General features: G+C 44.5%; 2 protein-coding genes and 1 long non-coding RNA gene across 6 annotated transcripts; 2 read left to right on the forward strand and 1 right to left on the reverse strand.

Moving 5' to 3' along the window:
* Positions 1-1,892: 1,892 nt before the first annotated feature.
* rdm1 (RAD52 motif containing 1) lies at positions 1,893-8,086 on the reverse strand. Of its 4 annotated transcripts, none has more exons than XM_040004968.1 (8): positions 7,916-8,086; positions 5,389-5,481; positions 5,002-5,181; positions 4,796-4,924; positions 3,191-3,350; positions 2,991-3,089; positions 2,784-2,860; positions 1,893-2,655 (listed from the first exon to the last, which is right to left on the reverse strand). In XM_040004968.1, exons 1-8 carry the CDS (start codon positions 8,012-8,014, stop codon positions 2,617-2,619), a joined length of 876 nt encoding a protein of 291 aa, XP_039860902.1. In that variant the 5' UTR covers positions 8,015-8,086; the 3' UTR covers positions 1,893-2,616. The 4 variants fall into 4 exon arrangements, with proteins under 4 accessions (XP_039860902.1, XP_039860901.1, XP_039860903.1 ...); XM_040004967.1 differs by having other exon boundaries at positions 1,893-2,651; positions 7,916-8,084; XM_040004969.1 differs by lacking the exon at positions 5,389-5,481 and having other exon boundaries at positions 1,893-2,651; positions 7,916-8,080.
* Positions 8,087-8,185: 99 nt separating this feature from the next.
* LOC120717130 lies at positions 8,186-9,035 on the forward strand. The gene is made up of 2 exons (XR_005692093.1): positions 8,186-8,390; positions 8,473-9,035. It is a non-coding gene; the product is annotated as an uncharacterized LOC120717130 (long non-coding RNA).
* Positions 9,036-11,312: 2,277 nt separating this feature from the next.
* On the forward strand, positions 11,313-13,889 carry LOC120717128 (interferon a3-like). Its single transcript, XM_040004972.1, has 5 exons — positions 11,313-11,637; positions 12,950-13,033; positions 13,121-13,273; positions 13,460-13,537; positions 13,616-13,889. Exons 1-5 carry the CDS (start codon positions 11,515-11,517, stop codon positions 13,784-13,786), a joined length of 609 nt encoding a protein of 202 aa, XP_039860906.1. The 5' UTR covers positions 11,313-11,514; the 3' UTR covers positions 13,787-13,889.
* Positions 13,890-14,067: the final 178 nt, after the last annotated feature.

Below are 14,067 nucleotides of genomic sequence, written 5' to 3' on the forward strand. Positions count from 1 at the left end.
AAAAGAACCTGAAGAGCCAGTTGGGAGCCGAAAGAGCCGGCTCTCTGAAAAGAGACGGAATTCCCATCACTACTGCCAGCACCTTTTGTTGGTGCTGAGGCTGCTATCAGCTGCCACATTTTCTGTGCTCGCTGCAACATGTTTTGCATTCAGATGATACCGTAAGGTTGAAGCTTTAGTGAAGGTTACAAATGATCTTCTTATGGCCTCTGACAGTGGACTCATGTCTGTGCTTGTCCTGCTAGACCTCAGTGCAGCGTTCGATACTGTCGACCATAATATCCTATTAGAGCGATTAGAACATGCTGTAGGTATTACAGGTACTGCACTGCAGTGGTTTGTATCATATCTATCTAATAGACTCCAATTTGTGCATGTAAATGGAGAGTCCTCTTCACACACTGAGGTTAATTATGGAGTTCCACAGGGTTCAGTGCTAGGACCAATTCTGTTTACATTATACATGCTTCCCTTAGGCAGCATCATTAGAAGACATAGCATACATTTACACTGCTATCCAGATGACACCCAGCTCTATCTGTCCATGAAGCCAGATAACACACACCAATGAGTTAAACTGCAGGAATGTCTTAAAGACATAAAGACCTGGATGGCCGCTAACTTTCTGCTTCTTCATTCAGATCAAACTGAGGTTATTGTACTCGGCCCTGAAAAGCTTAGAAATATGGTATCTAACCAGATTCTTACTCTGGATGGCATTACCTTGGCCTCCAGTAACACTGTGAGGAACCTTGGAGTCATTTTTGACCAGGATATGTCCTTCAATGCACATATTAAACAAATATGTAAGACTGCGTTCTTCCATTTGTGCAACATCTCTAAAATTAGAAATATCCTGTCTCAGAGTGACGCTGAAAAACTAGTTCATGCATTTATTACTTCCAGGCTGGACGACTGTAATTCATTATTATCAGGAAGTCCTAAAAACTCACTGAAAAGCCTTCAGCTGATCCAAAATGCTGCAGCAAGAGTCCTGACAGGGACTAGAAAGAGAGAGCAGATTTCTCCTGTTTTGGCTTCCTGTTAAATCCAGAATTCAAAATCCTGCTCCTCACATACAAGGTCTTAAATAATCAGGCCCCATCCTATCTTAATGACCTTGTAGTACCATATCACCCTATTAGAGCACTTCGCTCTCGCTCTGCAGGCCTACTTGTTGTTCCTAGAGTATTTAAAAGTAGAATGGGAGGCAGAGCCTTCAGTTTTCAGGCCCCTCTTCTGTGGAACCAGCTTCCAGTTTGGATTCAGGAGACAGACACTATCTCTACTTTCAAGATTAGGCTTCAAACTTTCCTTTTTGCTAAAGCATATAGTTAGGGCTGGACCAGGTGACCCTGAATCCTCCCTTAGTTATGCTGCAATAGACGTAGGCTGCCGGGGGATTCCCATGATGCACTGGGTGTTTCTTCTTCACTCACTATGTGTTAACAGACCTCTCTGCATTGAATCATATCTGTTATTAACCTCTGTCTCTCTTCCACAGCATGTCTTTATCCTGTCTTCCTTCTCTCACCCCAACCAATCACAGCAGATGGCCCCGCCCCTCCCTGAGCCTGGTTCTGCTGGAGGTTTCTTCCTGTTAAAAGGGAGTTTTTCCTTCCCACTGTCGCCAAAGTGCTTGCTCATAGGGGGTCATATGATTGTTGGGTTTTTCTCTGTATCTATGAAGCGCCTTGAGGCGACTTTTGTTGTGATTTGGCGCTATATAAATAAAATTGAATTGAATTGACGTGCTTCGGTGGTATGCAAACTCACTTTCTGCACAACACCACGCTTCCGTCGGGATAACGTTTTCTGATCAGTCCTACCAACATAGCTCTGATGTGTGCATCAGTATAACTGGTTTATCAGGAAATCATGCAGTGGTCCCCTTTTGGCTTTGCTTGGAAGGCAAAGTGCGATTAAATGTGTTATTTTTGTCAAATCAGTTAACACATTAAATTCCCACTTTTTGAGTAGATACTTATGTTATTGTGTCTAACAACAATAACGACATTTATATTTATAACAAGGTGCAATAATAACAGTGTGCAATACACATACACTTATTCTTTATGTTATTAAGTTTAGTTGAGTTACTGTGTGGTGTTGTGTTGACTGTCATGTAGGACCATGCAATGACAATAAAGAGTTATTGTCAGAGTTCTCTGATGGACATCCACAAACTGAGTCAGTGCTTTTATTTATTTCACAGACCTTTTATCCTAATTATTAAAAAGAATCAAACTGACACAAGAAACAAGAACAACAACAAGAAAATCCAGACTGGTGATTCAAAATAAAACCTCAAACCAAAACATAAATAATGAGGGAACGCTAAACAGCTGTGTGGAAAATCATGATTCACTGCTGCAGAGAGGACGAGAGCAACACGAACAGCTGATCGGTGCTGTTTCACAGCTGTGTGTGTGCCATGAGCTTCTGGATCTCAGGATCAGTTTTCCCGTCCTCGTACAGCCGGAGCGTCGCGTCGGGGAGCGCCGTTGTTTTGTTTCTACACCTGAAAGCTTTCCTCTCAGAAACACGTCACACCCACCCACAGTCCTGATCTATGACACAGTCAGAGCCCACTCTGCATCGTCAGCCTCCTCTTCATCAGCAGGACCCTCTGTCCAGGAAAACTCGTTCACCTGACACACACACACACACACACACACACACACACACACACACACACACACACACACCGTGTGAGGGTTTAATTAAAGGCATTAACCCCCCATACCCACCCTCCCACACACACAGTCAACAGGTGAGATTACCTGCAGGACTCCTTCAGTGTCATCAGCTAAAAACTGATCAGGGGTCTGTTTCACCTCCACCATCACTTTCCCGTTACCTGCGCACACACACACACACACACACACACACACACACACACACACACACACACACACACACACACACAGGTGAGCAGAGTCAGTGCTGCAGGTACGGCAGTATTTAGAGTATTTAGAGTACTGCAGTACCTAGAAGTATGAGCAGCACGGAGCTGAAGGCCTGAACCAGAGCCTTCTCTCTGACCAACCTCTGCAGCCTGCAGCACCTCTGCAGGAACACATCTGGACCTGAAACACACACACACACACACACACACACACACACACACACCTTAGACCAGAATAACCAGGCAGCAATGTTCAAAGTGTCGGGTTCTCCCTGCCCTCACCTGTGCAGGTGAAGCAGTCCTCCAGCACCGCAGCTCCTCTGCTCGTCTGTCCGTGATGAGGGAAGCGGAGCTGCAGCACGCAGCCGAACTTCAGCCTCCTCTGCCCGGCCCCTCCCCCCTCCTCCTCCTCGCCTTCTTCTTCGTTGGTGAGCTTCTTCAGCTGAAGCAGACAGACAGTGAGTCACCTGCGCTCTCACTTGCTCAACTGAATACATCGATGCAGTTAGGGCTGCTCGATTATGGCAAAAATGATAATCACGATTATTTTCACTGAAATTGAGATCTCGATTATTTGACGATATTTATTTAACCCTTTAAGACCTACTATAGAACCAAGTCCGCCAGAGCTTATATTATTTTTTTACATGTTGTAGTGCCATTTATGGGAGCATTTCAAGTTGCTATACAACTGTTATAACCCATATTTTAATAATATGTATGCATTAAGTCCATAGTAACTACATTAATTGCAAAAAAGTGCAATAAACTACAAAAAAAAATTTAAAATAGTTTTTGTTTGTTTTTTTACATATATTACTTGAAGAAATTTAAGAGGTTTATCCCTCAAAACTTTAAATACAAAAAAGTTGCAAAAAATAGTTTACAACAACAGGAAATTTATTTTGAGTGTCTTCATAGTTTTATTTTGGAGATACACCAATTTTTATATACTGCAGGAAAAACGAAAAAACAATCCTATGATGCAAATTTGCAAAGAAAACAGCATCAAAATAAACTATTTCCAGCAGTGCAATCTGAGTTCTAAGCATCCCAGAAACTATTCAGAAAAGTCAAACATGACCAGTATAGGCTTTTAAGGCATCGAATTTCCCAGAGGAACCCACCCGAGGGATTAATAAAGTTCTATCTTATCTTATCTTATCTTACAAGTAAAAAACTACATTTCCGCGAAAATGACGTCACTTCCGGTTTCGGCCAGGAAATGGCGGACATGTGATAGTTCGCGCTGACGTCTGTTTCACTGTGGGAAGTGTTACGAACAGCTGATCGAATCAGCACAGCGTGTTTCTGGAATATTATGTTTTTGTTCCTGCAAGCGCTTTTTATGCAATTTTTGCAAAGCTTTATGTGGAAGGAAACCGTGACCGAGGACAAGCTGATGGCACAAGATGTAAGTACAACTCCTCCGGTTTCATATGCAAAACAAATTATTGCGCTAGCTTACACGGTCCAGGTTCTACAGGGATTTAAAAATAGTTACACAAAACAGAGCGTGCTGCTCTGACCGGCTTTAAAGGGTTAACAATGACTTTAAAAAATAATATAAAATAGTGTGCAACACCACTGAAGTTTGTTTTTTTTACCTCTCTTTTCAACCAACGGCAGTCACTCTCCTCTTCAAATAACTTCTGCTTAGCTTTCCGAGCTTCCCTCGGGTCCTCTTAATCAGCGGTCTCCAACCTTTTTTGCGCCACGGACCGGTTTATGCCCGACAATATTTTTACGGACCGGCCTTTAAGGTGTCGCGGATAAACGAGGGAGGGGCTAATAATCGGCTCACTCATTTTTAATGATCGTTGAAAGCCCAGATCGTAATCGTGATTAAAATTCGATTAATTGAGCAGCCCTAGATGCAGTGCTTACTGTGATGATGTCAGAGGTCCAGCCGTTGAATCCCAGGACGTGATTGGCCAGTTCCAGACAGTGTGCATGGCTCAGAACTCTGCTGCTGCCAGACAGGAAGTGAGGCGTCTGCTTGGAGCTCAACTTCACCTAAAACCCACAAATACGGCCAGGTGAGCTCCAGGAAAACACACAAAGTTCATCAAAGAGGAAGAAAATGTCGTCACCTTCAGCGGCGAGTCGTCAAGCAGCGGGCGTCCGTCTGTGATGCGCTGAGCTGCAGCGGCGTGAGCCGCAGAGAAGAACTTGATGAGGGCGTAAAAACCAGGAGGGTGGAGCGGAGCGTTAGGGCTCACCTTCAACAGGTACACAGGACCGAAGGACGAGAAGACAGCATGCAGCTGGGCCTGACACACACACACACACACACAATATCAGGCAGCTGCTCAGATTGAGCACAGGCTGCAGGATGGTGTGTAACTGTGGTTACCGAGGATGCTGTGATGACACAGTGAAAGTTCTCAGGTTTTATATCCATGCAGTATCAGCTACTGCAACACTGAAGCCTTTTAAAAGAAGTATACTGCATGTGTACACAGTATTACTGCAGTAACCTTGATAATATGGTGTGTCAGCGCTGGTACTGATGGTAACTGACGCTCCATGTTCACAGAGCACTGGTGCCATCTAGTGGACATCTCAGGACACTGCATGGGACAGTTTGTACGAAATAAAGTGCAGTGACATCAACAGAGTGATTATTAAAGTGCTCTAAAAATAAAATAGTGCAATAGAAAACAGCGATCAAGTAAGGAGGAAGACATGTGACTGTGTAGACAGATGTGATTGGTTGGAGAGCAGCAGAGGGCGGGTCCTCAGCTGGTGTTCAGTGCTGACTCTGATGACTGTTTACATTGTTCTCATAAGAGGACAGGAGAGAGTCGAGGAGGTGAAGAGTGCAGCAGGCTTGTGAAGAAGACCCGAGCGTGAAGAAGAAGATGATCAGCAGCAGTGAAAAGCAGAGGCTCTGAGGCGGAGCAGGGAACGCTGTTAAACTCGCCTACGTACCGTCAGCATCCCGTCTCACAGACGAACGCTTCATCACACTCATCTGTTACTGTAGTCATGACTATTAAAAAGTTGCTGTTATCAAGTAAAACCCAAACATATTTCAGGGCGGGGCTAAGCCCCCAGGGTTTCAGGATCCTAGCAGCGCCCCTGTCCTGCATCTGTGTTTAGGTGGACAGTCTTCATCGGCCTTCATCATCATCATCATCATCATCATGACAAACAGGCCGCTGTTTCCTTTTGATAGATTTAGTATCAGAAGTATTTAGCGAGTAGCCAGGGTATCGCTGTTATCTTGATTCACTAATCCCAACATGGAGCTCACGTTATCACCTCGCTGTTAGCTCAGTTTAACCAGCACGATCACGTCAAAGGGGCGGGGCAGTCTATAAAGGGGCCTTTGGTGGGTCATGTGACTCTTCTTCCACAGAACTTGATTCTGAGAGTGCCACAAACCTCAGAGGTGCTATCAGACGGTGACTAGAAATCTGACAGGAAATGTTCTGAAGCAGCAGAAACTGGTTTCTGGCTTCACAGCTGCACAGTAAGGCTGTATCCATGGAAACGTGAAACTTCCTGTCCCACAGCCTGATGAAGGAGACGTGGGAATCAGAGCAGAGTGGATGGACGTGATTGGTCGAGCAGGCGTGTGCTCCGCGCTCTCTGTCACTCTGACCACCACCTGTTTGACTCTGTTTCAGGATCTGAGGTTAAATATGAACACATCAATCTGATCTGGGGTCAGCATGTCCAGATATACAAATATCAAAACAAATATGTAAGACTGCTTTCTTCCATTTGCGCAACATCTCTAAAATTAGAAATATCCTGTCTCAGAGTGACGCTGAAAAACTAGTTCATGCATTTATTACTTCCAGGCTGGACGACTGTAATTCATTATTATCAGGAAGTCCAAAAAACTCGCTGAAAAGCCTTCAGCTAATCCAAAATGCTGCAGCAAGAGTCCTGACAGGGACTAGAAAGAGAGCATATTTCTCCTGTTTTGGCTTCCCTTCATTGGCTTCCTGTTAAATCCAGAATTGAATTCAAAATCCTGCTCCTCACATACAAGGTCTTAAATAATCAGGCCCCATCTTATCTTAATGACCTTGTAGTACCATATCACCCTATTAGAGCGCTTCGCTCTCGCTCTGCAGGCCTACTTGTTGTTCCTAGAGTATTTAAAAGTAGAATGGGAGGCAGAGCCTTCAGTTTTCAGGCCCCTCTTCTGTGGAACCAGCTTCCAGTTTGGATTCAGGAGACAGACACTATCTCTACTTTCAAGATTAGGCTTAAAACTTTCCTTTTTGCTAAAGCATATAGTTAGGGCTGGACCAGGTGACCCTGAATCCTCCCTTAGTTATGCTGCAATAGATGTAGGCTGCCGGGGGATTCCCATGATGCATTGAGTTTTTCCTTTCCAGTCACCTTTCTCACTCACTATGTGTTAACAGACCTCTCTGCATTGAATCATATCTGTTATTAACCTCTGTCTCTCTTCCACAGCATGTCTTTATCCTGTCTTCCTTCTCTCACCCCAACCGGCCGCAGCAGATGGCCCCGCCCCTCCCTGAGCCTGGTTCTGCCGGAGGTTTCTTCCTGTTAAAAGGGAGTTTTTCCTTCCCACTGTCGCCAAAGTGCTTGCTCATAGGGGGTCATATGATTGTTGGGTTTTTCTCTGTATCTATGAAGCGCCTTGAGGCGACTTTTGTTGTGATTTGGCGCTATATAAATAAAATTGAATTGAAATTGAATTGAATATACATGCTTACAACACAACGATAATAATCCACCTGACTGTGATTACTGATGCTCAGCAGGGAAACAGAGATGTGACACACTGTTCGCACACAGCGCTCTGAGGGATGTTCAGGAATGGAGATCTGATTGGTCGGTGGGCAGTGACATCACTGAAATGAAATGCTGTGACCTGAATTCAGCACGCGCTTCCCACTAACGACTCCTGCCTCACTCACCTGCAGCTCTTATGTCACATCCACTCATTTTACACCAGCAGCTCAAGACAGACCGTCACCATTTAATACAAACTGACGTCACCGTGTGTGCACTCACGTGGATGTGCGCCTCGCCGTGGGTCGGCGGGATGTCCCACACCAGCACCGTCTTATTGCTCTCCACGGGAACCCGGAAGTCCACGACCTCCACCTCCATCCCGGCCGCACGTGTGCCGCTCCCCTGGACTGATAACGCGCTCAGCGGGGTCGCGACAGGAGCGCGCTTACGCTGAGAGGCGGAGCCTGCCACGGCAACCAATCAGGGGACAGAGCGACAATGTTCGACGAATCAGAGCGTTCTCCTACAGAACCAATCACTGAAGTCCACCCGCTGCCGGGCCTGACTCCTCTGAGGAATCTGAGGAAAGTTCTGGAAATCAGTTTGGCGTCATTTTAATGTTGTTCGTCACGAGTCTCACGGCTGTTATTTAACAATCCCGTCTCTGCTTTTCTATTTACGTCTGCTGTGTTGTCATAGTGATTATCGTGGAGAGATTGTTCAATGAAGCTTTTTTTGTCTGCTGAGACCGGAAGTAAGGAGTATCGGGATGAGCGCACGTGTTTGTCGCCACTCTGTTGTGTTAATAAAGTTTTCTTTCTTTCTTGCCTCATCAGTGAGCTCACCTGGTGTGACGTCACTGAGAGTTTCCTGCACACCCGAAAGCGAAAACGACGATGACGTCAGCTGGGTGTTAGCAGAAAACAAAACTGCAAACCAAAATAAAAGCATGTTGGTTTTCAGGTAAGGTTTAAATAAAGACTGCATGAAAAAACTCAAAAAGGAAAGCAGAAGGTTCACAACAGTAAGTGCAGAAACTCAAACATCGATTATAACATACACAGACATCTACAAATCTTTAGTTGGAAGTCCGAGCCGCAGCCTGTCAGCATTAACGGCGAGTGCGTGGAAAGGGTCTCCAGTCTCAAGTTTCTGGGTGTGCACATAGACACAGACCTCCAATGGCGCTCTAACACCTCTGCGGTTTTAAAGAAGGCCCAACAGCGTCTCCACTTTCTGAGAATCCTCAGAAAAGTGGACCTGAAGAAGGAGCTGCTGACCGTCTTCTACCGCTGCTCCATTGAAAGTGTGCTGACATATTGCATCGGTGTGTGGTTCTCCAGCTGCACCACAGCACACAGAAAGGCACTCCAGAGGGTCATTAATACGGCCCAAAAAATCATTGGACATCCTCTTCCCTCCCTGAAGGACCTGTACAGCACTCGCTGTCTCAAGGGGGCACGCAGCATCCTCCGGGACTGCACACACCCAGGACACCGGGTGTTTAAGCTGCTGCCGTCTGGCAGGAGGTTCAGGCTGCTGAGGTCCCGAACAAATAGACTCAAGGACAGCTTTTACAACAGGGCAACAGCCCTGATCAATGCAAATAGCTGACCTGACTGGCTACCTCCCTGGACTTTTTTGGGGGGAGGTAACAATGTTTAAAACAATAACAATAATAATATTTATGTTTATAACAAGGTGCAATAACAATTAATGTGTAATAATAACAGTGTGCAATACACATACACTTCTTCTTTTTTTATTACTAAGTTAATATACTGTGTTGTGTTGTTTGTGTTGCGTTGTGATGTGTCGTATCGTGTTGTGTTATATGTAGTGCCGACGTAGGACAGTTTTCCAATCTCATTGTACTACTGTACTATGTATGACTGTGCAATGACAATAAAGAGTAAAGAGTTAAAGAGTTTATTTATAGGAAACAGTGAACCGCACACACAAACAGCTTTTATTGTGAAATGCTGCTGCTTCCTGTCAGTGTGGAAAATGAAAGCGAGGAAATTCCACCCAAACGCTGTCATTCCTCTACCAATACACAGCTGATCGATCAATCAGTGATCGATCAGCCTGAGATCAATGAACTGATCACGTTAATAAGACAGAACACACACATCTGACCAATCACAGCTCACGAAGATGGACACTTCAAGACTTTCCAGGGTGCTTAAGAATATCCCAGGACATTTTAAAGTGAGGGTCCTCTAGAGGATTTCCAGGGTCCTTGAATATAAGAGCCTAAACACGCAGATTAAACACAAACTTGTATCCATGAATATAAAGCCTCTGATTTAGAAACGAATAAATAAATGAATAAATAAACGTTACAAATAATTGATGCATTCAGTTCCCTCGGGACATTTATAAATTACAGAGTGGGGACTTTTACCTGCAGACAGGTGTTAAAACCCGGCTCAGGTTCAGATCAAAGCAGCTGAAGTTTGTGTGACAACATTTATCCTGATTAAAGACACGAGACTCTGAAAGCCCGCCCTTTCATATGGGCTCAAATTGTGGTCATAAATATTTTGTACTTGTAAATCGAATTTGTGTGTGTGTAAAAAAGATTTGTGTGGGGATTTAGTCAAAAAATACGTGTGAAACTCTGCACTCAAGTTTCAAGTTACAAGTATGAATATTGACCCTGTCTTTCTTCCTTTCATCTCATTGGCCAATGTCATGTCAATCACAAATTTAACTATCCAATCAAAGAACAGGTGGGTTTGGCTATTGGAGGGGTGCTTTATGGAGCTTCAGGTCCTAGAAGGGAATAAATGCCCTTATACATGCCAGCTCAGCGTTTTCCTTCATCACCACAAAGGAAAACAGTCTGTGGTGGTCTCAGTTTGGTGATTTATGTGTCACAGGTTTACATGCTTAATACAGGGGCCTCTAGAGCCTTTTCAACAGCGCTGCGGACCTAGGGCGGGGGGCGGGGCAGTATTGTGGAAATGACAGTCTTCACTAGTGGGGATGGTTACAAAGCTTTCTTCATTATGAATTAGCATACATGTTTTTATTGAACATTTGAAGAACCAGCAAAAAAAACAGAAACTCTTGTAGAGGACATAAAGTCAGAGATAGAAAAGACAAGGAGCAGGTGCATCTAGTACAGGTAGAGCTGCTGCAAAAACCCACAGAGCCCAGCAGCCAGCGCAACAAATTCTGGATCCTTGGCTTTTAGTTAGCAGTTAGCATTAGCAGCACATGCTGCGTCCAATGTGAAAGGACCTTTATGCTGCGTACTGTGACTCACAGCCATGGTCCCAGGTCAGCCCTGACTTTGTGTTAAACTAATCCTAAAGTAATAATGGTATTTCTAACCACTGACATACCACAACTTTATCCTTTCAACAGCTGCTGAAAGTTAGGGGACCTAGCTGCTATCGGATATTTATAGAGAGGTCCTCCAGCTTCAAACTGTATGACCCTTCAAGGACCTGCAGTTCAAAAAAAGTGCCCCTCCGACAGCCAAACCCATCTGTTCTCTGATTGGATAGTTAAATTTGTGATTGACATGACATTGGCCAATCAGATGAAAGGAAGAAAAACAGAGTCAAAATTTATACTTGTTACTTGAAACTTGAGTGCAGAGTTTCACACGTATTTTTTGGCTAAGTCCACACACAAATCTTTTTTACACACACACAAATTCTTTTTACACATACAAAACTGATTTACAAGTACAAAATATTTATGACCACATTATGAGCCCATACTTTCACAGCTTCTGTCTGAAAACTGAAACACGGAATTTTTGTTATGTTTTCTGTTTCCTGTTTGTAAAATAAAAGCCTGGACTCTGCTGGCAGCATGGACTTGCACTCTCAGCACCGCACAGCATCTTCATCATCTTCATCATGGTCACCTGGACCGGTCTGCTCTTCATTCTCTGTGGCACCCTGACCTCTGCCCTCTGCTGTGATTGGCTCACACACTACAAAGCACCGATGGAAGAAGCCCGGGGCTTCCTCACTCGCATGGTGAGTACAGGTCCTTAAATTGGTCTTTAAAATATTCCAGGACATTAAAAACACTGCTTGGTTTTTTCAAACATGTTTCCAGGACTTTAATGATATTCCAGGACTGCATAAACATATTGTGTGAATACATAAAGAGATTCTGTATAAGAGGATTTTCAGGGTTTTTGAACTTAAGAACTTAAGTTAGAGACTCTCAGTGATTCTTCAAGATGTGACACGTTTACATACAATTCAATTTTATTAATACAGCTACAAATCACAACAAGAGGCACTTCAAGGCGCATTACATTGTAAGGTAGACCCTACAATAATACATACAGAGAAAAACCCAACAATCATATGACCCCCTATGAGCAAGCACTGTGGCGACAGTGGGAAGGAAAAACTCTCTTTTAACAGGAAGAAACCTCCGGCAGAACCAGGCTCAGGGAGGGGCGGGGCCATCTGCTGTGATTGGTTGGGGTGAGAGAAGGAAGACAGGATAAAGACATGCTGTGGAAGAGAGACAGAGGTTAATAACAGATATGATTCAATGCAGAGAGGTCTGTTAACACATAGTGAGTGAGAAAGGTGACTGGAAAGGAAAAACTCAATGCATCATGGGAATCCCCCGGCAGCCTACGTCTATTGCAGCATCACTAAGGGAGGATTCAGGGTCACCTGGTCCAGCCCTAACTATATGCTTTAGCAAAAAGGAAAGTTTGAAGCCTAATCTTGAAAGTAGAGATAGTGTCTGTCTCCTGAATCCAAACTGGAAGCTGGTTCCACAGAAGAGGGGCCTGAAAACTGAAGGCTCTGAGATAAGATGGGGCCTGATTATTTAAGACCTTGTATGTGAGAATTCTGGATTTAACAGGAAGCCAAAACAGGAGAAATCTGCTCTCTCTTTCTAGTCCCTGTCAGGACTCTTGCTGCAGCATTTTGGATTAGCTGAAGGCTTTTCAGGGAGTTTTTAGGACTTCCTGATAATAATGAATTACAGTCGTCCAGCCTGGAAGTAATAAATGCATGAACTAGTTTTTCTGCGTCACTCTGAGACAGGATATTTCTAACTTTAGAGATGTTGTGTTTCTGTCCTGTGATGGGCTCTGAAACCTGACTGAAATAAGACCTTCGTCTGCAGATGTGATGAATATTCAACACAAAGTTTACTGACAGCTAAAACGATGCATTCAGAGCCTGTAGGAGATTTGTAAACAGCACAGGTCACATGTTTAGTGTGTAGACTGAATGTGGGGACGTCAACAACACGTCACGATTGGCAACAGCTCAGAGCGATGTGGTGAAATGAAGCGCTGTCTCTCTGTTTCAGGGCGATCAGCTGACTGAACAGCACTCTTCAGTTCATCCGGTTCGATTCCCAAAACATCTCTACAAGCAAATAAAAAACTCTGAGGTAGGTCACATGACTACATCGATGACATCACATCTGTTTGTCAATCAGACGCCTGCAGCTCACCTCTCTCTCTCTCTCTCTCTCCAGGTGGACTCAAAGCTGGTTTTCATCAGAGACAGTCTGCAGCTTATTTTCTGTCTGTATCGCCATGGCAACCTGTCAGCCGCTCCCTGGGGCGCCGACAAGACGGGGGGCTTCCTGACGGTCATCCACAGACAGATCATGGAACTGAGTGCATGTGTGAGTGGACACGCCCACTTCACTGCTTTCAGCCTACTCACAGGAGCAAACATGCACCCACACCCACTCTCCTTCACCTCCTCCCAGAGCCTCCTCTTCATCAGTGCTTCACCTCCTTTCACCTCCTCCCACACCAACACTTCACCTCCTTTCCGAGCCTCAGTCTGAACTGTTCTTTGTCTCCAGGTTTCGACCAACAGTCCAGCCAACAGCAGACTGAGGAGCTACTACAGGACTCTGGCCAACAGTACTCTGTCCTGCTCTGTAAGTACAAGTACTGTAGTACTCATTGTATTATTGTGTGTAGTGACAGTGGTAATAAGTGTAGTACTGTGTGTACAGGCCTGCAGTACTGCGTCATGGCAGCTGCTCAGGAAGGAAACCAAACTGCGCCTGGAACAGCTGGAGCTGCTCGTGACCTCCATCAGAGTTCCTGCTGCTGCCAGCAGGAGGCGCTCTGCAGCAACGCAACAGCAACGCAACACTGACACAATATCTGAAGACTGTTTCTGATGTTCCCCTCTCTATTTATTTATTTATTCAGAGTATTTATGTATTTATTTATTTATTTATGTAAACAAAGATCTTTTTTAAATTAAATGCAGTGAAAACTGGAGAATCTGCTGTGTGGCGTTTACTGACCTTCAGAAAATCACATGACGCTGATGATAATAAATATGGGATCAGAGGGCAGCTCCTGGACAAATCAATACACTGTCAATAGATATCAATAGCAAATAATATTCATCTATAATCCAGATAATCCTCTGCCCCTCCCTGATCCAGGGCCAGGG

The sequence above is a fragment of the Simochromis diagramma genome, unplaced genomic scaffold, assembly GCF_900408965.1.
Source record: "Simochromis diagramma unplaced genomic scaffold, fSimDia1.1 OVJJ01000492.1, whole genome shotgun sequence".
Classification (NCBI taxonomy): Eukaryota; Metazoa; Chordata; class Actinopteri; order Cichliformes; family Cichlidae; genus Simochromis; species Simochromis diagramma.